The sequence below is a fragment of the Gopherus evgoodei genome, chromosome 12 (assembly GCF_007399415.2).
Source record: "Gopherus evgoodei ecotype Sinaloan lineage chromosome 12, rGopEvg1_v1.p, whole genome shotgun sequence".
Classification (NCBI taxonomy): Eukaryota; Metazoa; Chordata; order Testudines; family Testudinidae; genus Gopherus; species Gopherus evgoodei.
Window position 1 is genome coordinate 43902691 of NC_044333.1, and position 26819 is coordinate 43929509.

At 44.4% G+C, this 26819-nt stretch overlaps 1 protein-coding gene across 6 annotated transcripts in view; it reads left to right on the top strand.

Moving 5' to 3' along the window:
• Positions 1 to 26819, top strand: part of PHLPP2 (PH domain and leucine rich repeat protein phosphatase 2) — a 147161-nt gene that overhangs the window by 41506 nt on the left and 78836 nt on the right. For all 6 annotated transcript variants that reach the window (XM_030581528.1, XM_030581524.1, XM_030581529.1 and 3 more), the window contains exons 4-6: positions 20604 to 20794; positions 21401 to 21526; positions 25062 to 25216. In XM_030581528.1, coding sequence (XP_030437388.1) covers positions 20604 to 20794; positions 21401 to 21526; positions 25062 to 25216 — 472 coding nt within the window. The remainder of the gene's footprint in view (positions 1 to 20603; positions 20795 to 21400; positions 21527 to 25061; positions 25217 to 26819) is intronic.

Here is a 26819-nt window from a genome sequence, read left to right on the forward strand (position 1 = left end):
AGACGGTGGCGTGGAAGAGGTGAACCTCTCAACCACCCTGGAACGTCTGCAGCGGCAACAAATCAAGGAGCTGTGCACTAGCTTCGCCCCATTGTTCTCAGCCACCCCAGGACGGACTGAACGGGCATACCACTCCATTGATACAGGTAATGCTCACCCAATCAGAACCCCACCCTACCGGGTGTCTCCTCATGCCCAAGCTGCTATAGAACGGGAGATCCAGAACATGCTACAGATGGGTATAATCCGCCCATCTACCAGTGCATGGGCATCTCCAGTGGTTCTGGTACCCAAACCAGATGGGGAAATACGCTTTTGCGTGGACTACCGTAAGCTAAATGCTGTAACTCGTCCGGACAACTATCCAATGCCACGTACTGATGAGCTATTGGAAAAGTTGGGACGTGCCCAGTTCATCTCTACCATAGACTTAACCAAGGGGTACTGGCAAGTACCGCTAGATGAACCTGCCAAGGAGAGGTCAGCATTCGTCACCCATACGGGGGTGTATGAATTCAATGTCCTTCCTTTCGGCCTTCGAAATGCACCCGCCACCTTCCAGAGGCTGGTAGACGGTCTACTAGCTGGACTGGGAGAATTTGCAGTTGCCTACCTCGATGATGTGGCCATTTTTTCAGACTCCTGGCCCGAACACCTACTCCACCTGGAAAAGGTCTTTGAGCGCATCAGGCAGGCAGGACTAACTGTTAAGGCCAAAAAGTGTCAAATAGGCCAAAACAGAGTGACTTACCTGGGGCACCAGGTGGGTCGAGGAACCATAAACCCCCTACAGGCCAAGGTGGATGCTATCCAAAAGTGGCCTGTCCCAAGGTCAAAGAAACAGGTCCAATCCTTCTTAGGCTTGGCCGGATACTACAGGCGATTTGTACCACACTACAGCCAAATCGCTGCCCCGTTGACCAACCTAACCAAAAAGACCCAGCCAAATGCCGTTAAGTGGACTAATGAGTGTCAAAAAGCCTTTACCCAGCTTAAGGCAACGCTCATGTCTGACCCTGTACTCAGGGCCCCGGATTTTGACAAACCATTCCTAGTAACCACAGATGCATCTGAGCGTGGAATAGGAGCAGTGCTCATGCAGGAAGCAACAGATCACAACTTCCATCCTGTCGTGTTTCTCAGCAAGAAACTGTCTGAGAGGGAAAGTCACTGGTCAGTCAGTGAAAAGGAATGCTATGCCATTGTGTACGCCCTGGAAAAGCTACGCCCATATGTTTGGGGACGGCGGTTCCAACTACAAACTGACCATGCTGCACTCAAGTGGCTTCATACTGCCAAGGGGAACAACAAGAAACTTCTTCGTTGGAGTTTAGCTCTCCAAGATTTTGATTTTGACATTCAACACATCACAGGAGCTTCTAACAAAGTTGCTGATGCACTCTCCCGTGAGAGTTTCCCAGAATCCAGTAGTTAAAAAGTGTTCTTAACATGTAAAAGTCTGTTAGTTATATACTTAGTAGTATATGTAAAGGTGCATGTGTTGTATTAATCTGTTTATTTTCAAGTTCTAGAAGGAAATTGCCGCCAGTGAGCTTTCCCACTGTCTGCAATTTGGGGGGTGTGTCATAAACAGATAGCTAAGGGTTAATGTCTCTTTCACCTGAAACACCTGACCAGAGAACCAATCAGGAAACCGGATTTTTTCAACCTTGGGTGGAGGGAAGTGTGTCTCTGAGTCTTTTGTCTGTCTGCCTGTTTCCTCTGAGCTTTGGAGAAGTAGTTCTATTTTCTAGTCTTCTGTTTCTAAGTGTAAGGACAAAGAGATCAGATAGTAAGTTCTATGGTTTCTTTTCTTTGGTATTTGCATGAATATAAGTGCTGGAATGCTTTGATTTGTATTCTTTTTGAATAAGGCTGTTTATTCAATATTCTTTTAAGCAATTGACCCTGTGTTGTATCATCTTAATACAGAGAGAACATTTTGTATTTTTTCTTTCTTTTTTATATAAAGTTTTCTTTTAAGACCTGTTGGAGTTTTCCTTTACTTCAGGGAAATTAAGTCTGTACTCACCAGGGAATTGGTGGGAGGAAGAAATCAAGGGGAGAGCTGTGGGTTGGATTGCTAGCCTGATTTGGCATTTCCTCTGGGTGAAGAGGAAAGTGCTTTTGTTCCAGGATTGGGAACGGAGAGGGGGAATCACTCTGCGTAGTTTCACAGAGCTTGTGTCTGGGTATCTCTCCAGGAGCATCTGGAGGGGGGAAGGGAAAAAGGATTATTTCCCTTTGTTGTGAGACTCAAGGGATTTGGGTCTTGGGTCCCCAGGGAAGGTTTTTCAGTGGGACCAGAGTGCCCCAAAACACTCTAATTTTTTGGGTGGTGGCAGCAGTACCAGGTCCAAGCTGGTAACTAAGCTTGGAGGTTTTCATGCTAACCCCCATATTTTGGACGCTAAGGTCCAGATCTGGGAATAAGGTTATAATAAGGACTATTTAAAAAAATTGGACAAGCACAAGTCCATGGGGCCGGATGTGCTGCATCCGACGGTGCTAACGGAGTTTGACGGATGTGATTGCAGAGCCATTGACCATTATCTTTGAAAACTCCTGGCGATTGGGGGAGGTCCCAGATGACTGGAACAAGGTTAATGTAGTGCCCATCTTTAAAAAAGGGAAGGAGGAGGATCTGGGAAACTACAGGCCAGTCTGCCTCACCTCAGTCCCTGGAAAAATCATGGAGCAGGTCCTCAGGGAATCAATTCTGAAGCACTTGGAGGAGAGGAAAGTGATCAGGAACAGTCAGCATGGATTCACCAAGGGCAAGTCATGCCTGACTAAGCTAATTGCCTTCTGTAAGGAGATAACTGGGTCTGTGGATGAGGGAAAAGCAGCGAATGTGTTATTCATTGACTTTAGCAAAGCTTTTGATATGGTCTCCCACAGTATTCTTGCCAGCAAGTTAAAGACGTATGGCTGGATGAATGGACTATAAAGTGGATAGAAAGCTGGCTAGATCGTTGGGTCCAATGGGTAGTGATCCATGGCTCCATGTGTAGTTGGCAGCCGGTATCAAGCGGAGTGCCCCAAGGGTCGGTCCTGGGGCCCGTTTTGTTCAGTATCTTCATTAATGATCTGGAGGATGGCATGGACTGCACTCTTAGCAAGTTTGAAGATGACACTAAACTGGGAGGAGTGGTAGATACGCTGGAGGGTAGGAATAGGATGCAGAGAGACCTAGACAAATTGGAGGATTGGGCCAAAAGAAACCTGATGAGGTTCAACAAGGACAAGTGCAGAGTCCTGCACTTAGGATGGAAGAATCCCATGCACTGTTACAGACTAGGGACCGAATGGCTAGGAAGCAGTCCTGCAGGAAAGGACCTAGGGGTTACAGTGGACAAGAAGCTGGATATGAGTCGACGGTGTGCCCTTGTTGCCAAGAAGGCTAACGGCATTTTGGGCTGTATAAGTAGGGGCATTGCCAGCAGATCGAGGGACATGATCATTCCCCTCTATTCGGCATTGGAAAGGCCTCATCTGGAGCACTGTGTCCAGTTTTGGGCCCCACACTACAAGAAGGATGTGGAAAAATTGGAAAGAGTCCAGTGGAAGGCAACAAAAATGATTAGGGGGCTGATTTATGAGGAGAGGCTGAGGGAACTGGGATTGTTTAGTCTGCAGAAGAGAAGAATCGGGGGGATTTGATAGCTGCTTTCAACTACCTGAAAGGGGATTCCAAAGAGGATGGATCTAGACTGTTTAGTGGTAGCAGATGACAGAACAAGGAGTAATGATCTCAAGTTGCAGTTGGGGAGGTTTAGGTTTAGGTTGGAATGGGCACCCCGCATTAGGAATCCAGATAGCTATCACACATCTTGAAGAACCTCCAGGTACAGTAAGTAATTTTCTCTTTGTTGCTTATAACTTTAACCACTCTGACATAAATTTCCCATTAAGGGTATCTTTCTCAGGCTGATCGTTTTTTAAAAGTTTCAGCAAGAGTTGTTCAATCATTTCTGAGACCGAGGTAATGGAAAAATACATTTTGCCAATGTTAAAAATATATATACATTACAACTACTTAGTTGAGAAGCTCTGGAAGGATGTTGTCCTTTCCAGTATCCCCTGCCGTGTTTGTTGTTGTTTCTTGTTTAGCAGCAGGCCAAGCAGGTATTGTGAGGGTCTCACTGCTGCTGAAATCTGTCAGGCTGCTCTTACAAGATGTCTGTAGTCTTGGTCCAAAATCTCACAAGATTTTTACTTAATCTGAGCTGGAAACCACTCCTCAAGCTTTAGATCTACCCCAGAACCAAAAATATGAACCAAAACAGCTCAGCCTCCCCAAATTCACTGAGGTACCATTGCTGTATTCTGTGGCCTGTTCCATATGTAAGTCTGGATGGCTCACAATTAGTTTACCTTCAAATCACAATGAAGTGAATAATTTTTCTGAATTTCTCATCTGTTTTCTTTCCTTGTTGCAGTTTTGAGCCCCAAAGAGTCCAGAAAGTGAGTATGTGAGCAGTGATTGGGCTTACATATCCCTGAGGAGGCTAAGTGACACAGTAATAGAACCTCAGTTGATTTTTGGGTGGCCTTGTGGCATGATTGGTGGAGTTTAAGAGATTTAGTTTTTTTATATTAAAATATTGTGACAAATTCCTTGGTTGGTTGTATCACAGGTACTTTCTACTGTAGGGGGCTCGGTGTTGTCTGAAAGAATAAGATTTTAAATCTTTGGTTGGGGCATTGTTCACAATCTACAAAAGAGGTTGTGCTAAAGAGTAAGTCATGGGCATTACTAGAAGCAGCAAGGAGAAGTTAGGAGCCTGGCTTCAGTAGGAAGCTTTAGGTTGTCAACTTTCTTACTTCTCTTTCAGGTAGCAGGCAACTCCTTATATTGGGAAGTGCTTGTTCAATGTTGGGTTTATCCATTTTTTAATCTTCTTTAAAAGCTTTTTCATAAAACCTTACCTGGTACATCACCAGCAAGATGAAGGTTAACCTTTTGAGAGGAGTCAGTGCTGAATACAGCAATGCACAGACAATCCAGGAAGTTTTTGGAGAGTGTTGGGGACAACTTCCTGGTACAAGTGCTGGATGAACTGACTAGGGGCCATGCTCCTCTTGACCTGCTGCTTACAATCAGGGAAGAATTGGTAGGGGAAGTAGAAGTGGGTGTCAACTTAGGCAGCAGGGACCATGAGATGGTTGAGTTCAGGATCTTCACAAAAGAAAGAAAGGAGAGTGGCAAAATATGGACCCTGGACATCAGAAAAGCAGACTTGGACTCCATTAGGGAACTGATGGGCAGGATCCTCTGGGAGGCTAATATGGGGGGGAAAGGGGTCCATGATCACTGGCTGTATTTTAAAGAAGCCTTATTGAGGACGCAGGAACATACCATCCCGATGTGCAGAAAGAATAGCAAATATGGCAGGTGACCAGCTTGGCTTAACAGTGAAATCTTTGGTGAGCTTAACCTCAAAAAGGAAGCTTACAAGAAGTGGGAATTTGGACAGATGACTAGGGAGGAGTATAGAAATATTGCTAGAGCATGCAGGGGCGTAGTCAGGAAGGCCAAGGCACAACTGGAGTTGCAGCTAGCAAGGGATGTGAAGGCTAACAAGAAGGGTTTCTACAGGTATGTTAGCAACAAGGAGGTGGTCAGGGAAAGTGTGGGACCCTTAATGAGTGGGGGAGGCAACCTAGTGACATATGATGTGGAAAAAGCTGAAATACTTAATGCTTTTTTTGCCTCGGTCTTCACAGACAGGGTCAGCTCCCAGACTGCTGTACTGGGCAGCACAGTATGGGGAGGAGGTGAGCAGCCCTTAGTGGTGAAAGAATAGGTTAAGGACTATTTAGAAAAGCTGGACATGCACAAGTCCATGAGTCCAGATCTAATGCATCCAAGAGTGCTGAGGGAGTTGGCTGATGTGATTACAGAGCCATTGGCCATTATCTTTGAAAATTCATGGCGATCGAGGGATGTCCTGGACAATTGGAAAAAGGCAAATATAGTGCCCCTATGTAAAAAAGGGAAGAAAGAGAACCCAGGGAACTACAGACCGGTCAACCTCACTTCAGTCCCTGATAAAATGATGGAGCAGGTCCTCAAGGGAATCCGTTTTGAAGCACTTGGAAGAGAGGAAGGTGTTCAGGAACAGTTAACATGGATTCACCAAGGGCAAATCATGCCTGACCAACCTGATTGCCTTCTCTGATGAGATAACTGGCTCTGTGGATGTGGGGAAAGCGGTGGATGTGATATATCTTGACTTTTGCAAAGCTTTTGATATGGTCTCCCACATATTCTTGCCAGCAAGTTAAAGACGTATGGATTGGATGAATGGACTATAAGGTGGATAGAAAGCTGGCTAGACTGTCGGGCTCAACGGGTAGTGATCAACAGCTTGGTGTCTAATTGGCAGCCAGTATCAAGCAGAGTGCCATGGGGTTGGTCCTGGGGCTGGTTTTGTTCAGCATCTTTATTAATGATCTGGATGATGGGATGAATTGCACCCTCAGCAAGTTTTCAGGTGACATTAAGCTGGCGGGAGAGGTAGATATGCTGGAGGGTAGGGATAGGGTCCAGAGTGACCTAGACAAATTGGAGGATTGGGCCAAAAGAAATCTGATGAAGTTCAACAAGGGGAAGTGCAGAGTCCTGCACTTAGGAATGAGGAATCCCATGCACCGCTACAGGCTGGGGACCAACTGGCTAAGCAGCAGTTCTGCAGAAAAGGACCTAGAGATTACAGTGGACGAGAAGCTGTATATGAGTCAGCAATGTGCCCTCATTGCCAAGAAGGTAGTATATTGGACTGTATTAATAGGAGCATTGCTAGCAGATCAAGGAAATTTATTATTCCCCTCTATTCGGCACTGGTGATGCCACACCTGGAAGATTACGTCCAGTTTTGGTCCCCCCACTACAGAAGGGATATGGTCAAATTGGAGAGAGTCCAGCAGAGGGCAATGAAAATGATTAGGGGTTGGAGCACACGACTTACGAGGAGAGGCTGAGTGACCTGGGGTTATTTAGTCTGCAGAAAAGAAGAGTGAGCGGGGATTTGATAGCAGCCTTCAACTACCTGAAGGGGGATTCCAAAGAGGATGGAGTTAGGCTGTTGTCAGTGTTGGCAGATGACAAAATAAGAAGCAATGGTCTCAAGTTGCAGTGGGGGAAGTCTAGGTTGGATATTGGGAAACACTATTTCACTAGGAGGGTAGTGAAGCATTGGAATGGGTTACGTAGGGAGGTGGTGGAATCTCCATCCTTAGAGATTTTTAAGGCCCAGCTTGACAAAGCCCTGGCTGGAATGATTTAGTTGATGTTGGTCCTGCTTTGAGCAGAGGATTGGGCTAGATGACTTTCTGAGGTCTCTTCCAACCCTGATATTCTATGATTCTATGAAAGCAGACCCCCAGGGTCGGGACCATAGTGATGTGGGTTGCTAACCAATGTGCTGCTCTGTGTTGTACCAGCTGGGGTTGTGTTCAGATTGTGTACTTGAAGTTCATATCTAGGAATGAAGTAATCAAGCCTGGAGGCCATGAATCCATGGCTCACCTTGGCCATGTATATGCACCCATCCTAGTAGGTAACCCTCAGATGGAAGTGAGTTTATTTTATTTTATGTTGTGTGTTATGTTATTTTTTCTGCTACAGCTATTTGTTCATCCAGTAGCAGTAAGGAGACAGAAGAATATCCAGGCTGGGGACAAAGCTGATAACGTGAGGGCAGATGCTGTTAATTTTGGGGGATACTGGAGGAGGAGTCCAGTTCTTGTGATGCTGGTAGGAAAAGGGAAGCACTTCCATCTGTCTTGCCTAATTTCAGCTTCAGCCAACTGTTCTTCATCTGAGAGCTGATTTCATCTTAGACATTGAGAGAGTGCCGTTTACATTTGACCTAAAGGAGATGTAGAGCTTGGTGGTGGTTGTATGCTGCTGACACTTCGGCGTGTGTTATCTTGGCAGCCTTCCCAACAGTTTCACATAGACATTGAATGATATGTGAGAGAGGATTGAACCTTGTGAGACTCCACAGGTATGAGTATGGAGTAGAGGAACAGTTGCCCATAATGAACCTATGTTTTGAGCCATAGCAGGGAGATACTATTCACTCCTGCAGCCTCTTGGAGGTAGGACAGGAGTATTTGGTCAGTGATACCAAATGATGCAGAGATGTCCAGCAGGAAAAGTATGGATGTGTTTCCATTGTCATTGAGAAGAGCAGCAAGTGTTGTTTCTGTACCATGCACTGACTTGAAGCCTGTCTGAGAGAGAGAGAGAGAGAGGTTTTTTGATAGCTTCTTGATTGATTTGCTTCGAAAGGGGAGTTTATACACTGGTAGCAGGATATTTGTGAGATCTCTAGCATTGAGCAGTGATTCTTTAATTACAGTCCAACTATTCCATGTTAGGGTGGGGTGATAAATTCCCCTTGCCAAAGCGGGTGCAGAGCTGCTGTATACTTAAGTCATCTCCTGTGCCCTGTAACCTGGGGCTCTTGACAGAAAATGCAGACAGTACAGGGCCACTGAGATCGTGTTATAGTACGAGAAAAGGTAGATGAAAGTGATGTAGTTCCGTGTGGGCCTTTGGATAGGTCAAGCCAGGTGGAAGGGGGATATCAGTGCAATGCTGGTGTGTGTAATATATATCCAATATAATATTACACGCTCTTCTTTGAATAATACTTGCCTTTTATTACAGTAGTTTTCATTCATTTTTTCTTTTTGGATCTATATTAATTTTTTCGTTGCTAGAAAATCAACAATGCAGCAATGGGACTAGAGGGATGGATTACAGATCCTAATCATGAGTCTGATAAAAGTTGGGTATATATATTTTTGGTTGAAGTTTAGTTTTTCTTTTTAATCCACAGTATTTACTGTAATTGGAATTCCTGATTTATGTATTCTGACTAGATCTGATCCCAGTTTGTCTATGGGAAGCCCAGCTGCTGCGTTAGTTTTGCTCTGTGACTTAGATGAGGATGTTCTGGTAGTGACTAGATCTGATCTGGCTCTAGGAAACAGATTCCTTAGAGTTCCTTCACCCCTTTAATCTGAGAAGTATGTGCAAATAATCACTGCATAAGCACAGTAGAAACTTCTTCAGCATTAATGTCTTCTAATCTCTGGTTTCGAGATAGCAGAACAGTTGGTTTGCCACACAACAAAAAATGTAGCTAAGTCTGAGCAAAAGGGACAAAAACATGCACACATAAATGAGTCAGGAGGTGAGGAGAAAGTGCTAAAATGCTTTGTTGTTCCTAGAAAGATTCATCCAAAGAATACTGATGGAAACTCCGTCACTTCCACCATACACCTCACTTGTGGAGTCCCACAAAGATCCATTGTCTTGCTGGTCTTATAATCTCTACATGGAGCCAATAGGTGAACTAGTAGGATGACATGGGCTCAAGTGCCAGAATATGCACATGAGAGAGACAGCTCTATTTATCTTTCCCCACATATAACTAGACCACTATCATCAAGGTGACCCAGTGCTTGGATGAGATCAGTTCGTGGATGAAGAACAGCTGATGGAAGTTGAACCTGAGCAAGAGAGAGGCTCTGCTGGTGGATAGAGGAAAATGCTCTGAAGAGTTTGCAGTGACATTGCAGTCTCCTTTGGTAGAAAGTAGACAACCACAATTGGTCAGTTCACTCCACTGTTTAAAAGTGCTACTAGATTCTTCCCTGATCTAAACTCTCTCATAGCATCATCCCCTAGTAACACTTTCTACCATCTCTATTTGGCTAGCAGCAGATTCCATCCTATTTTAGGAGATGCTGACCTGGCCTCAGTTATACATGCTTTCATTACCTCTAACGTAGACTACAGCAATGCGCTATACTTGAGCATGAAGCCATCAGCTCTTATGATCCTTCAGCTAGTACACAATGCTGCAACGCATCTCAGAAATACAGGCTACTGTGAGCACATGAAATCTGTCCTCCATTCTCTCCATGTTGGCTTCCCCTAGAATATTGAGTGAAGTTCAGGTCTCAGTCCTGATCATCAAGATCCCGAGCTCAGAATAGCTAAAAGACCAGCTGAAGTTCCGGGATGAAGACCATGGGTAACTGCACTGTTCATACACAATGGAACACTCTGAAACCTAATGCTTGGGGGAGGGGTGTCTCGCTACCAATGCTATGCCAGCATGTGGGTCTATGTGGTAGGAGAAGAGCGCACAGCCCATTCTCTCCCCAAGTAGATATTCTAGCAGCCAGGGTGGGAGTACTAGGATATCCTCTGCTGCTGTTCCTCCCTCTCTGCAGGAGAGCAGCAGAGACTTATATATCTGTCAGCCGGGGTGGCTGGCTTTTCCAGATTACCACAATTAATAAAGGTTCATTATTACTTTTCCATGATTTTCCATGTCTTGGCCGCAACTCAGTTGCAATTATGTGACAGTCATCCCACAATTCAAGTAGGGCCTTAATGATATAGTCTCGTTGCATCCGACGAAGTGGGTATTCACCCATGAAAGCTCATGCTCCAATACGTCTGTTAGTCTATAAGGTGCCACAGGATTCTTTGCTGCTTTTACAGATCCATACTAACACAGCTACCCCTCTAATACTCTCATCATATGGTGATAACACACTTTTCTTTCCACTATCATCTCTGAAGGCTGTTAAACAGAAGCTACTGAAGTTAGACATTTTTAAATCAGCTTGTCAAGATAAGTTGCATCCAGGACTTTTAATCAAGCTCACTGGACCATTAATGTTGATTTTTCAATGAGTCTTGGAGCACTGCGGAAGTTCCAGAAGACTTGAAGAAGCTAATGTTGTGCCAATTTTTTAAAAAGGTAAACAAGATGACCTAGGTAATTCCAGGCCTGTAAGCCTCCAGTCAATACCGGGCAAGATTATGGAGTGGCTGATACGGGACTTGATTAATAAACAATTAAATGAGAGTAAAGCGGATAGACATGCATTTATGGAAAATAGATCCTATCAAACTAACTTGATATCTTTTTTGATGAGATTACAAGTTTGGTTGTTAAAGTTGGTAGTGTTGATGTAATATACTTAAATATCTCTGAGACATTTGATGTAGTATCAAAGACATTTTGATTAGAAATAAAATGATATACAATAAAAGTGACATTAAATGGATTAAAAACTGGCTTACTGGGCTGAGCTCCTGGGGGACAGGCTGGCTAGAATAGTGAGAAGGGGGACTAAATGAATAGGAAAAGGGGAGGGTTTTAAAAAGAGGAAAGATAAGAGTGCTTAGCACAAAATTGAGATGTTGAGAAGAAAATCAAGGAACCAAAGGACATGAAGGGAAGAAATACTTTTATTGCTTATACACCACTGCTTGGAGCCTTGGTAACAAGAAGAATTGGAATTGCTCATTTATGAGCATAAATTTGATCTTATTGATGTTACTGAAACCTGATGGAATGATTCACCTAACTGGAATGTTAGAATCAATGGTTATAACCTATTTAGAAAGACACGAGTGAGCCAAAGGGATGGGGGAGGAACACTGTCAAAAAAGACATGACCTGTTTCCAGGCCACTGATAACTCACAATAAAATTATCTTGAATGCTTATGGATCAATGTCCTAACATATAGAGTATAAGACGGGGTGTCAGTGTCTGCTGCAGACCACCCAGTCACACTGGGGAATGCATTATGTTCCTATCTGTAATGTGTAGGAAGAAAAGCTATGTGATCATGAGGGACTTCAATTTGGGTGTCACATGCTGGAGGTCTTGTGCTGCCAGCATTAAAACATCTTTGAAATTTCTAACATTATCAATGACAATTTCTTTACTCACAGTTTCAGCTTACACAGGGGATTTCTTTATTAGACTTGTCCTATCAGATAAAGGAACTGATCACAGAACTAAACATAAATTGTAACTTAGGTGCAAGAGATAATGACTTGATCACATTTATAATGTGCAAGCAGAATAACCCCTCCCTCCTTGTAATAGATACATACTTAGTGCTTTAATAGGGCCAATTTCACAAAGCTGAAATTAACTATGAGCCAGATCAAGTGAGAGGAAGCATTTAATCAGAAAAATGTGAATGAAAATTGGTGATCATTTAAGAACACCTTACTAGATGTCCAAAAAGCCACAATTAAGGAAGTGCTGATTAGAAAACTGACCTGGTTTAGAGGAGGAGGAGTGAACACACACACACACACACACACACACGTGTATATATATAATATAAACAAGTGGAAGAAAGGAGAAATGATATTAATGAATATATATCAGAAATTAGGAATTGTAGTAAGTTGAAAAGAGAAGCAAAGGGACACAAGGCAAAATCAGTAGCATTAAGAACAATGAGGAGTTTTAAAAATATATTAGGAACAAAAAGAATCCTAACAACAGTATTGGTCCATTACTAGATAGAAATGGTAGAATTATCAATAATGTAGAAAAGACAGGCATGTTCAATAAATATTGTTCAGTGTTTGAGGGAAAACAGATGATATAGTCTCATCATCTGGTGATTATAACATTGTTTCCTTTCACTAGTATCTCTGGAGGATGTTAAACTGAAGCTACTGAAGTTAAACATTTTTAAGTTGGCAGATTAAAATAACTTGCATGCAAGAGCTGCCTGAGGAGCTTGCTGAACCATTAATGTTGATTTTCAATAAGTTTCAGAGCATTGTGGAAGTTCCAGAAGACTGGAAGAAAGCTAATATTGTGCCAGATTTTAAAATGGGTAAACAGGATGACCAGGGTAATTACAGGCCCATCAGCCTGACATCAATCCCGAGTAAGAGAATGGATTGGCTGATATGGGACTCAATTAATAAAGAATTAAAGGAGGCTAATGTAATTAATGCAAATCAGTGAGTTTATGGAAAAATTCATGGAAGGCCACAACCTGTCTGTCACTTTTACTAAAAATAATGGCGGGGGTCTGACGGGAGGTGGAGAGCCTGAGCCCTGCTGCAGGAGGGGGAGTGTCTAGCACCTGCCACAATGGCGGTGGCTGACAGCTCCATGGCCCCCACCACAGACACAGTGGCTCAAGCCTCTGGGTGCCCCTGTGGTGGCCAACAGCTCTGGGTGCCCATGGCAGCTGATGACTTCAGGGCCCCCTTCTGCCGCCCCTGGCCTGCCATGCCCCCCTTGTCCCTCCTCACCCCTCCCAGCCTTCTGCATAAAACAACTGATCAGGAGGTGCAAAGAGGGAGGGGGGAGTCACTAATCGGCAGGGCTGCTGGTGGGTGGGAGGCATTTGGAAGGGGAGCTAGTGGGGGGCTGTTTATGTATTACTGTGGCTCTTCGGTAATGTACATTGGTAAATTCTTGCTCCTTCTCAGGTTGGCCAGCCCTGAGATAGTGCCTGGGATCGGATTCTGTATTTCTGGTCAGACTTCAACAAGGAAAGAAAAAGAGTAATATTTAGGCCTGCACATGCACTTATCACTATTTTGAAATCGGAAATAAGTATCTAATTACCAAGCCTTTCCCTTTAATTGGGATGTCTCTGCATTACTTATTTGATGTGATTTATGATTTAAGCATCTACCTAAGCTTTTGCCCAATGACCCCAACCACCTCCAGCTCAGCCCTTTCCAAGAAAACAAGTGAGCCTTGCATTGAGCCCTGAATGTCAACAGGTTTCAGCTGATTTGGGCAAGGGCTATGCATGGGTCAATTTGCAGATTCAGGGCCCTGCATGAAAAACACCATGACTAAGCTATACGCTCTTTTAAACCAACTGTATCATAACTCAGGCATGTCTGATTGCAGCTGAAGTAGAGACCCTTGGGTGAGAAATGCCTGTTTTATGAGCAGTTGGCCTTAGTGCAGACAGGATCTGAACTGTCTGGTTACAGTTGAAGGCAGTGGGCTACAGGAGGAGCTCAGGAATTCCATTTAGAAGCTGGATATTATCTGTGCAATGATGGTTGTTATTTCCCACCTGCTGGGGGAAGACTAACCACATGGTCATCTAAAATCAAAATGTATTATCTCTTTCATTCAAAAGAGGATGTGGGATTGTTCTGAGCAAGTTTCCATAAATATCTCAGAAGTGTCTGAGGCTCATGTGTTGTTGGCAGGGTCAATCTAATGCCATTAGAGTCGGTTTTACTATATTCACGATGCCTGCTTTAATGAAGGCTTCCTCTTTCCTTTGTTTTCTTCTTTGTAGGATGAGTGGCTGGATGTTGTTTTGGGTTCCTGGTTTCATGAGGTTGTGAGGCAAGGTGAGGTTCATTCAAGTTAGCCTCACCTCTGTGATTTTGATATCAAAATCGGGAATGTAACACGGTGTTTTCTATGCAGAGTCCCTCAACCCCAGAAAAGGCTGTTCCGCTTGCATTAGAACTACTTATATCCTGGAACCATATCAGTACAAAACTGGCAAAGAGAACTAATATTTCCAAATCTTCAGTGATGTTTGCAAGTCTCCATTCCTGATTTCTAGACATTGTTTTAAATGTCTTGGAATATTTTTACTCCGGCACTGTGATATTTTATGTACAACTACTATGTTTTCACTTAGCAGATTATCTGAATAGCCCATATATCAGCATTAAGAAGTTTACCCTTTCCAAGATTCTGTATTTTATTCCATGCTTCTGATTGCAACCACAATCAATTTATGAATTTTTTAAATTTTAAATCAAGGATTTTTCATGGCAGAAAAGGCATTGTGCCTGAACATCTGCCACCCTGTAGAATGTGAAAGCTACAGGTCTCTTTCTTTCCTAACCTCAAGAACTATTTGTCAATTACTTTAAGAGCTTTGTTAAACTGGTTTTTTTAAATAAAGAAAAACCAGCTTCCTGCAGTGGGCACTTGGATCAGCGTAGAAGAGCAAAGGTACTCAGATACTATAGTGATGGGCACCATCTAAGTACCTATATCAATGGTTTAACTTTTCCTGTTTACAGTGAATTTTAATGGATGTCCCATCCCCATCCTGTGCAAATTAGAAGTATAGTCTTCTGCATGAGTGGTGCTCTTAAAAATTCTAATAGCTGTGCCTCCAGAACTTGTCAGGATTTTATAAAACAATAATATACATAGGTGATACCTCTTTATTTAACCATATATTCAGATCGCTACACCATATACAAGATGTCAAGAGAAATGTTCCATTTTCCAATACCTATAGATCAGGGGTCCCCAAAGCAGTGCCCGCGCACGCCATGGTGCCTGCCGGGGCATCTAAGTGTGCCCGTATACTGGCCAGTGGATGAGCATCTGCTGAAATTCCGCCGACAAGCTGCTTGTCGGCAGAATTTCGGCAGATGCTCGTCTGCTGCCACAGTCCTCCCTGGCTTGTTGTCTGGTGCCTGCCAGATGAAAAAGGTGGGGACCACTGCTATGGATGAAATATTATGCCACACACAAATCAAGGTTTGAATAATTTTCAGGCTATTGAAGATGAAAAATGACCTTGCAAAAGGAATTGTGGCAAAAAATAAACAAAAATACAAAGCATTTTTTAAAACTCCCCAAAATGCAAGAATCACAAATACTAAGAAAGCAGGAGAGAGATCTTGTGGCAGAATTTTACTAGAAAACATTTAATTATTTTAAATTCTTATTGTATCAAAAGACAAACTTAAAATAGCCTTTCATACGTCTTAGCAAACCAGAATTCATTTTTAAGTTCATCTAACTAGAAAACTGTAACTTCACTGCATCTTTGATTTCTTTCTCAAAGGAAAAATTGCTTAACTAATGCTCACCCATTAAGTATTTCTGTTATGCTTTTGATGTTCATGGTACTATGCGGACAGCACCAGGTCTATGCCCCAAAGAGCTTGCATTCTAAGTTAAACAATGACATATCAGGGAAGAGGATTTTTTTTTTTAATTCCATCATAGTTTATCTCAGAACATACTCTTGCCTCTTGGCCTGAGTAGTTAGCAGTATGTGGGGTCTTACCAAGTTGTTTCTGTTAGGAAGAGAAATTGATGGTACAAGTCAGAATTTCTTTGATGTGAAGAATGTCCATGGTTCTGTTTCTGTGTACACCACAGGAACAAAACAACAACAGACCAGTTTCCGTGCTCACAAATTCCAAGCCTGCTTTTCCAGCAAGTCTTGTGCCCCAAGGAATTCTGTCTCTGTTCCCTCTCAGGGCCATGCTCATGCCTGTTTCTCTGGCTTTCTTCTGGCTTTCTATCTCGTCCACTCATGCAAACACAGCTGCAACCAATCAGTGCCCCCTGCCTTTGCAATCAGTCCCCAAGGAAACTCCTCATTTGCCTTGAGTTCCGGCTAAAGCTTTCCCATGTGGCCCAGTGCCTTAGGCAGTGGTTTCAGCTATCTTACTCTGGGTATGGCTACACTTACATTTGTGCAGCGCTGGGAGTTACAGCTATGTTCGTACAGCTGTGTAGGGACAGAGCTGCAGTGTGGCCACACCCACAGCTACCAGCGCTGCAGTGTAGCCATATTTGCAGCATTTGCAGCGCTGTTGGGAGTGGTGCATTGTGGGCAGCTATCCCACAGAGCACTTCGTCCCATTTTGGCGCTGTGGGTTGTGGGCAGGGGACGGAAGGGTGCGGGTCATTCCGCTTTCTGTCCAACGCCCCGTGGTGCATCACTACACATCCAAGCAGTTTGGCGCCATTGTGAGTCTGCAGCGCGATTTCTGTTAGAAATGGAGCCCGAGCTGCTGAGGACCTTGCTGATGAATGTTGCCATCACATCATGTTTGGCAGTTGAGCTATTCCTTCAGCTCCAAAGTGACAGTGAGGAGTCAGACGATATTGATTCGCCTGACGCGCAAGACACTAAATTGCTTGTGGCAGTAACGGACGTGCTCAGCACTGTGGAACGGCGCCTTTGGGCTCGGGAAACGAGCACTGAGTGGTGGGATCACATCATCCTGCAAGTCTGGGATGACGAGCAGTGGCTGCAGAACTTTCGGATGAGAAAAGCCACTTTCATGGGACTGTGTGAGGAGCTCGCCCCCACCCTGCGGTGCAAGGACACGAGATTGAGAGCTGCCCTGCCAGTGGAGAAGCGGGTGGCTATTGCAATCTGGAAGATGGCAACTCCAGACAGCTACTGATCGGTCGTGAACCAGTTTGGAGTGGGAAAGTCGACCGTTGGAATAGTGTTGATGCAAGTTTGCAGGGCCATATATCGCATCCTACTAAGAAGAACCGTGACTCTGGGACCTTGTGGATAGCTTTGCACAAATGGGTTTCTCTAACTGTGGAGGGCCGATAGATGGGATGCATATTCCTATTCTGGCACCCCCCCATTTGGCATCCGAGTACATTAATCGGAAGGGGTATTTCTCTGTGGTTCTCCAAGCGCTTGTGGATCACCGTGGGCGTTTCACTGACATTTACACAGGATGGTCCGGAAAGGTGCATGATACACACATAGTTCGGAACAGTGCCCTGTTCAGGAAGCTGCAGGCCGGGACTTTTTTCCCAGATCGCAAGATCACAGTAGGGGACGTCGAAATGCCCACTGTGATCCTTGGAGACCCCGCTTACCCCTTAATGCCATGGCTCATGAAACCGTATACAGGGAAGCTTGACAGGAGCAAGGACCAGTTCAACTACAAGCTGAGCCGGTGCAGAATGACTGTGGAGTGTGCTTTCGGCCGTTTAAAGGGACGCTGGAGGTGTCTTTATGGGAAGCTAGACTTGGGGGAAAGCAGCATCCCCGCTGTTATGTCTGCATGCTGTACCCCCCATAATATTTGTGAAGGGAAGGGTGAAACATTCAGTGATGAATGGACCTCTGAGATTCAATGCCTGGAGGCTGAATTTGCACAACCAGAGAGCAGGGCTCCTAGAGAGGCCCAGCACAGGGCTTCCAGGATTAGGGATGCCTTAAGGGAGCAATTTGAGGCTGAAAGCCATCAGTAATGTTTGGTGCCTTGCACGGGTGTGAAGCGCAGTGGTTACAATGATTTGCAGTGCCTGTTTTTCCATTGGGGAATAATAAATATAATAATAATTAATAATAAAAAATGTTTTAAAAGCCAAGAAATCATTTATTCAAAATACAGTACATAAAAGGGCAGGGGGGTAGGGTGCTGAACTGTACATTCAGAGGTTTGAATATGTCCTGCCTGGATTGCTGTGCAATGCCTGCTGCACTTCAGGATTAATATGCTGCATGGTGATGAGGGTTGAGTGCATAGGGTAAGGGTCGTAGTTCTCAGGGCTGGTAGGTGAACGTACAGGTGTTCTGGGCAGCTGGTGGTGGTAAGAACCAGGCTGCTGGAGAAAAGGGATTTTGAGCAAACACTGGGGCACAAGGGAGAGAGCTTTGGGGGTGGAGGGTGTTAGCACGGTACTGATCTGCCTGCATGGCTACGAGAGACTGCATACAGTCCGTTTGGCGCGCCAGGAGGCTTATCAGCTGCTTTGTGCTTTTCTTGGTAGCCAATTCCTTTCTCCTGCTTTGTGTTTCCCTCCACTGATGCATTTTCTCTCTCCAGTCTTGCAGCCTCTTATTCTCTCTGGCATACTGATTCATAACTGCTTTCACCAAATCTTCTTTGCTTTTCCTTGGTTTGCGCCTCAAGTTCTGTAGTGTTTCAGCAGGCTGTGATAGGGCCGGAGGATTCAAGGACACTTAAAAAAAAAACCAGAAATAGAAACATTTAATACAGAGGCTGCATTGTTTATAATCACAGTGAAGGAGTTTGTAGACTATTTGTAGCATCATTTACACATAGCAAACATAGCACAGAGAGGCCACAGCAGCGAAGACATGGTGAGTAATGGGGTGAGTGTTTCTGCTGCAACTCACCTGGGAAGGGGAGCTGCTTGAGTCAGGGCTCACTGGGGTTTCTGTGCATTGGGGAAAGCAGAGAGCAGCTGGGGAGAAAGTGCACTGAACACCACCCCCACAATTGCCACAGCAGTTACTCCTCCGGGAAGGGGAGCTGCTTGAGTCAGGGCTCACTGGGGTTTCTGTGCATTGGGGAAAGCAGAGAGCAGCTGGGGAGGACCTGCACTGAACACTATCCCTACATTTTCAACAGGATTTTCTACTGCCAGATATATCACTGCTGCGTGTTACCTGGGAAGAGAGGGAGGGTCTTCTACAGCAATGTGGATTCTGCCCTGGTCCCTATGCAGCTTGCCTGTGTGCAGCAATGGTCCCCCCACCCCTCGCGGCACAGTGGCACGGACGCGTTAGCCTGACTGGGACAAGGACCACGGTGGCTCTCCCTATAAACTTGCGCAAGCGCATTGCCCATGCTCTGGCTGAAACTTTTGAAGAGATTACCGAGGCGTGATAGACCACATCAATGGGCTACTCCACATCTAGGCATGCATGCATGCAGCCTTACCTCCCCCCCCCCCCCAACATTTTCATCCTGAAAATAAAAGCTGCTTACCAGGAACCCGCTCCTCTGCTTCTTCTTCACCAACAAGTTCCAGCTGCTGTGACTGGCTAGCTTCCTCCTGGCTTGAGAAGAGCTCCTGGCTGCATGCCTCCTGGGACTCCGGGGTGTCTCCCTCCACCCCAGTAGCCTCACTCTCTGCTTCCTCTACACCCTCCCCCTCTTCTCCCTGCTCTGAACTCTCCATCGTGGTCCTCGGATTGGCAGTGGGGTCACACCCAAGTATGGCATCCAGCTCCTTGTAAAAACAGCAGGACGTGGGGGCAGCTCCTGAGCGGCGGTTTCCCTCACGGGCTTTGCAATAGGCACTCAGCAGCTCCTTTACTTTAACCCTGCACTGCAACGCGTCCCGTTCATGGCCCCTTTGCAGCATGGACTTTGATATCTGCCCATAGGTATCATAATTTCTACGGCTGGAGCGCAGCTGTGACTGCACAGCTTCCTCACCCCAGACACTGATGAGGTCCTGCAGTTTGCAGGTGTTCCTGTTTGGGGCGTGGAGGCATGGTCAGTGATTGATTGATTGATTGATTGCACTCCACACCTGGCTGAGCAAACAGGAAGGAGATTTTTAAAATTCCCAGGGCATTTAAAGGGCGGGTCACCTGAGCCCAGGGCAGTGGAGTGCGAAACGCTGAGCAGAGTGGCTGAAAAGGTATGCTGGGATACCTCCTAATACCCTGGAGGCCAATAAAAGCGCTTTTGGTGGCCACACTTGATGACCAGCGCTACATCACCAGGGCTGGAATAGCTACACCCCAAGCAGACCAGGTGTACAGCCAGCGCTGCAGCCAAGGAGTTGCAGCGCTGGCTGTGCTTTGCAAGTGTGGACACAGAGTGAGTTGCAGCACTGTAACCCCATCACCAGCGCTGCAACTCTCCAGTGTAGCCAAGCCCTGTGTAAAGGAGCTTAACTGCATTTTCATTTAGCCAGAATGAAGGTTGGCTGGCATGCCCATCAACTTTAATGGTGTCTGTGATTGCATGTAGATCAGACACACTTGACTGCAGCCGTTAATGTCTTTAAGCATAACAATATATAATCATTCCTCTCTTTACAAAATATTTGTAAATATTATTGCATTGTTTATTACAGGCTATTTATCCTGCAAATGAGACTCTGTTCTCAGTCTAGCACTATTTACTCTGCCTTGATTTACCTATAGTTGTCTGTTTTAATAGCTGAGATTGCATGCGATTTTTTGGTGCTAATTATTCCCATAAGCTGGAAATGAAGAATCCAGTGAAAAGTGGATGATAAAGTACCATTTTCTTTTCAGAAAAGCCATGTCAAGTGGAGCAACTAGACCGAATCCTTCTGTCTGGGGTCTATAGTGTGCGCAAAGGGAAGACACAGTTGCACAAGTGGGCAGAACGCTTGGTCATTCTCTGTGGCACCTGCCTCATCGTATCCTCAGTGAAGGATTGCCATACAGGAAAGATGCACATTCTGCCTCTTGTTGGAGGGAAGGTGAGGCTCTTGGGCCTAACTGGTTCTTTGTTAGTTTCCTGTAGGTAAGATGTGAGAATGAAGGGGCCACCAGGAATTATGTTCCCTACAAGAAGTCAATCTAGGCCTCTTTAGTGAGAGCCTGTGTTAAGATGTTCGAATACATCTGCCTCACTCCTCTCTGCTTATTTACTAGGCAATCTTTAGTTTAATAAAACAGTGAAAGGAATGCAGGTTCTGTGCTTCAGCCATAAATTACATGATACTTTTACATGTATTGGTTCTGTCCAGCAATTTACCGTGACCCAGAAGTAACTACTTATCAGGTCTGTTCCCCTAGTTCCCGCACTTATGGTGCTGGGGGTGCTACTACACTCCCTGGCTTGAAGTAGTAATAACAAACAAAATACATGGTTTCTACATTCAGCACCCCTACTGTAAAAATTGATCTGTTTCAACAGAGAGGTTCTGAAAAGCAGTTCTTGCTGTCTATCAGCCAGAGGGAACTAACTTGACTGTACTTTGTGGAGTGTCTTGTATTGGTTTTGTTTAACATTCCCCCCACACACACACATTTCAGATTGTTTAATTGCGAAGCTATTTTTGTTCTTATTTCTCCCATTTCAGGTGGAAGAAGTGAAGCGTCGGCAGCACTCGCTTGCTTTCAGCTCTGCTGGTGCACAAGCTCAAACCTACCATGTTTGCTTTGAAATGCTATCAGAGTACCAGAGATGGCACCGGCAGGCATCTACGGTGAGGCCTAATAAGCTATAGGTGTGGGTGCTCTGATACGGGGCAAGAGGAAAGAAAGCTTGGAGAGTTTTGGAACAGGCTTACTCTTGAGAACAGCTTCTAACTTGTGTTCTTAGAGAGTACCAAGGTCACCTGTGTAGCAGCTATGAGCTGTAGTTCTGCGCTATCCCACACTGATAGCACTATTCATATTAACCAAGCATCTGAAGTTTATTGCGGTCTTCAAAACTAATCCCAGAGACTAACTTCTCTTTCTTCCCAGCTACAGCAGTCTATAAGTCTTCCTATTGCCTTGGCTGCATCCACCTGAACAATGTGCTAGACTCACAGAGAGCATCTCTGTTGGATTTGAGTTAGCACAGAATCCAAATATGACCAGAGGAGGTGGATTCTGTTCAGGTCCACATTCTTATTCCACATCAGAGCAGAGTCAGAAGGGGATGGCTTCAATGTTGAGCTTCACTTCAACATCCTGTTCATGTGGCAGGCCCATTAAATCCTGAAGGGATTGCATTTCTGGCATCATTTTCTCTCCTTGCAAGTAAGGAAGAAGCAGAAAAAATGAGCATGACTCTCACAACTTGGTGCTGTGCCAACCTGGGTGTCTGAGACCCTCTTCATTGTTGGATTTTTGGGTATCAGATACTTCAGGTGCATTGGCACAGACTCATTTGGTATTGGCTATATCAGACTTGTGTTTTTATATTGGGTCTCTTTGCTTCGGTACTCCTGGCGTTGGAGATCCCTGCATCAGGACCTTTAGCACTGGACTCTTTGTCACTGGTCAGATTGGCATCCACTGCATCCTCCATATTGGGTGTGCTGTTATCCGGTCTTAGCCCCTGAGATTGGCTGTTGCAGCATCCCCTGTTCCTTTTGTTCCAGGCTTTGGTAGTGAGTCCGTTCCAGAGATACTCACCTTGTCAGCACCTCCTTAGAGTGGCTTTGTCATTATAGCGGGGAAGCCTATTCTGCTTTTCTGATTCTATGTTTCACTGGTGCCACACCCTAGTGGAATCAGTCCTGAGACTCAGGAGGTTCTAGAGTTGACATTACCATTGTCTGGGCAAGAGGACTTTGAGCAAGGGATCTCACTGTGAAGCCCAAACTCACAGTGAGGGAACTAGTGATATACCAGAAATAGCCAGAGAAAAGGATGAAATTTATTAGAGATCTGGAAAGTCTGCTGTAATGAGGCACTCTTATTGGTCATTTTGCAGACTAGAGAACCAGGAGGACTTTCAATGACACTGAAAGGCAATACATTTAAATCTAATCTAAGGAAATACATTTTTGTTTAACCAAAAGCCAAGAGTTTTTCAGGATTCAACAAAGACGAGATGTTATACAGGTAGTAAGGGCGTCCACAGTCACATTAGGTAGAATTAAAAATGGGATGTAAACCATCAAGCTTCAGTCATGAGCCAGGCTTTAACTGCCAGACGATGTTTCTCTGTGAACAGGTTATTCCATGACTGTCTGTTACAGGGTTTCTTGCACCTTCATCTGAAACGTATTGTCCACTGTCAAAGCGAGAATTCTGGACTAGATGGAGCACTGGTCTGATCCACAGAGCATGTTTATTGGTGATTGATGGGCTGTGCTAACTCAGGCCTTAGATAGTTTCAGCTTCTGATGTGAAATACAGGTTAAGAGATAATCTCTTATGTTTGCTTTGGCGTATAAAACATCCCATTTCTCCATGCTAGATCTTTTCTGTGTTTGACTTGCATTTGTTGTTCTCTGCTTTACATTGATTGGCCTGAATGCTAACAAAGGCTTCTTGTGTAAAATGTATGGCTTCCACCATATATGCCAGCGTATACGTGTTTTCACTACTAAAGAGTTTGCTCTTATGTAGTATAATAATTTGTGAAAATAATGCAGAAACTGCAGATGATACAGAATACAGCTGTCTGCTTCTTCCATTGGCTTCCAGTTTGCTTCCAATGCAAGTTTAAGGCAGAGGTTGCAATTGTCAAAGCAGTTAATAGATCATTCCCCAGTGTAGTAGCGGCTTATTGGCACTGGACCCATCTGTTGCCTCAGTTTAGCTCCTTTCTCCCCTTCCCTCTAGTTAAACCACCATAGTTGGTGCTTTTGAATTACTCTTGCCTTATGGGGTCTGGTTTATTCTCAAAATAATAGTTAGCCCACCCTGCTTTTCCAGGCTCACCAGTTCCTTTTAGACCTTCCCAGTGCTCAGTAGTCCTTCCAGGTGTTTACCAGGGTTTTGCCCTCTTTCCAGAACTTCCCTTTATAATCCTGTCCCAGCTGAGATTTTCTTCCTGCAAATCTCTCAACTGAATTTTTTTTCATAGTCATAAAATCCAAGGATAGAAGAGAGCATTGAGATCATCTAGTTTGACCATCACCTTCCCAGCAGGTTCCTTTCCCTCTGCTTGGGAACTGTGGAAAATTGTCTCTATCCTGATTTCATTTGAGTCTTCCTAATGGAACACAAGCTGTCCTTATATCTCTCAGCATGCCCTTTTACATAGTCACACGACTTTTTGCTATTCCCTTAGACCCCTCACTTGAAAAGCAATTCTGTGAAAGGAGGCCAATCTTCGTATGGGTGCGTGTGCATCCAAGGACCAGTGCCTTGTTACACCCAGCTGCATAAGAGACCAAATATCAATCTTCGAACTGCCAAGAGAGTTTTGCTCCTGTGGGAGAGTGCAGATCAAAAAGCTCAAAGTGAGCACCTCTAGGAAATGTTGCAAAACCTTCTTCTTTGATAGTACCTTTCCAGCATAAAAAGAATGGCATTCACAGCACTCCAAATACAAGCAAACAGAACATAAGAACGGCCATATTGGGTCAGACCAAAGGTCCCTCTAGCCCAGTATTCTATCTTCCAACAGTGGCCAATGCCAGGTGCTTCAGAGGGAGTGAACAGAACAGATAATCAAGTGATCCATCCCCTGTTACCCATTCCCAACTTCTGGCAAACAAACTAGGGACACCATCCCTGCCCATCTTTGCTAATAGCCATTGATGGACCTATCCTCCATGCACTTGTCTAATTTTTTTTGAACCCTCTTATAGTCTTGGCCTTCACAATGTCCTCTGGCAAAGAAACCCTACTGGGTAATCACTGTTTCCATTCTGTCTGATGTTGAAGGTGCTCAGATATTATGCAGATAGGCGGTGGCACTAAAGCCCAAGATAAATTAGATACTTGTCTCACCTTGGATTTCCCCTGCAGTTTAGGTTGGCTGGTATTCTGAATCAAAAAATGTATGCAAGTCAGAGCAGTGCCTTTCCTGTGCCCTTCTCCATGCTTGTGTATGTGCCTGCCGACAGGAATGGACAGTAGCAACATACAAGCCTGGGATTAAATCCTAAACACCATTTGTAAACCTGTTCTGGGTGGGCTGAATTTGCCTCTGATAGATACCTGAGGGGGTTCATTTTCTTGTGCTTTGTTGGCACTTGTCTAGCTTGTTCCACCAATAAACTTTCATTGAATTGAACTGGAAAGAAAATTGTAAATGTAGCTGTAACTCTGTTTCCCTTTTCTTTTTTTCAGGTGGTGTCTCAGAGACTCAGCACAGTTGATTTGTCTTGTTATAGCCTTGAGGAGGTACCTGAGCATCTCTTCTACAGTCAAGACATCACCTACCTCAACCTGCGACACAACTTTATGCGACTGGATGGATCAGGGGGTCTTGACTCTCTTTGCAGGTCTGCAGAGAACTATTTTCTATTACATTTTGCGGTTCTGGAATATACAGTCGGGTGAGGAGGCAGGAGTACACTGAGGGTCCATGGTCCTTGTGGGAAGTTGGCAGGCTTGTAAGAGATTGGTCTTTGGGACGATTCTGCCTACCTCAAGGTGATGAAGACTAGAAAATATAATTTTTGTCTCCATTCACTGTTCAACTTCCGGCAATTTACAGTATGTACAAGCTGTCCTTCCACATGTTCCTTTCATATTAAGGATGATTGTGCTGAACCTTGTGTGGTGATATGCTGTTACATAGAGAAGATATGATGGTGATTATAATGCCATTTGATAAACAGTCTGGCAGCATAGTTAGATATAAGAACAAATGCTGAGGGAGAATATGATAAAACAGTCGAGTAAAAGCTTGTACTAAGGAATGCAAGTATAAAAGAAGCCCATTTTAATTAATCTTTAATGCTGTCACAAATTCAGAATTGGTCCTGACTGCGAGACTCCAGCTTTACATTGAGAACTTGTAATCAGCCATTTACTGGGTAGTGGGAGATGCATGATGGATTGTATTCTGGGTACAACTGGCTCCCATAAGTAGGAGAGTGTAGGGACCCAAATGGACCTAAAAATAAGAGAACTTTAAAAACAAATCCCAAAATAAATCAGACTCCGTTGTAAAGGATGGAGCGGGGCATTCTTTCTTCCTGCAGGTCCCTGTCTTCTTTTACTTCCTAACAAGGGGTTCTGGCAGTTACTTTGTGAAATATTGAAAGCCAACTGGTGTCCTACAGCAACATAATCAAATAGCTGTGTTCCTGTGGCAGGATTATTTTGGAAATCTGCAAAATGCTCCTCTAATTTCTCCATGTATTTTTAGGTGCCCGTCTCCATAGTATTTGGTCTCCCTCCTCCTGCAGAGCAATGAAATATTCAGGTGACCATAGGTACAGGTGAAAGAATATGCCATTTCTGTGCATTTTCATCAAGGGCTAGAGTCTAGTTTATTATCCAGGTTTTTCTGTTTCTAAGCTTATCTTGGTTTCCTACCTGCTTAGTTGCAGTGATAATAGTAGATTTTCTGGCTGGAGAAACTGTAATGGTCCTTTTAGACCTTTCAGAGTCTGTTGTAGTATTTGAAAAGTGAGAAAAAAAAACTAGAAACCATGACATGAGAATAATGAAATTTCCTGAGCAGCTTTCAAGATGCTATTTGTTTTCCTTGTCCCTGGGTAGGAGCAGCAGTGTGGCAGGATCCTTAGACTGATTGCCGTTGGCTATGCAATTAAGTCTGCATTCTAGACTTAATATGCCAAAAACTGGACTTCTTGTCTCTCTCCCTGGCAGGTGTCATTGCCCAAAGAAGCTGAAACTCCCCAAAAGAAAGGAGTTTAAGGAGATCTGCATCTCAGTGGCCAGTATCCAATCTGGTATAAATGTGTGAGACTAGTACTATTGTGCCCAGGATGCAGCTTAGTGGGCATTTCCACTTTCTGCCTTTTAAACTGATTTCTCATGCATGATCACTAGATATCCATATGTCTCAGACCATAGCCTTGAGAAAGGAGTCACACACCTTACGCAAGAGGAATCGTTAGTCTATACCTATGA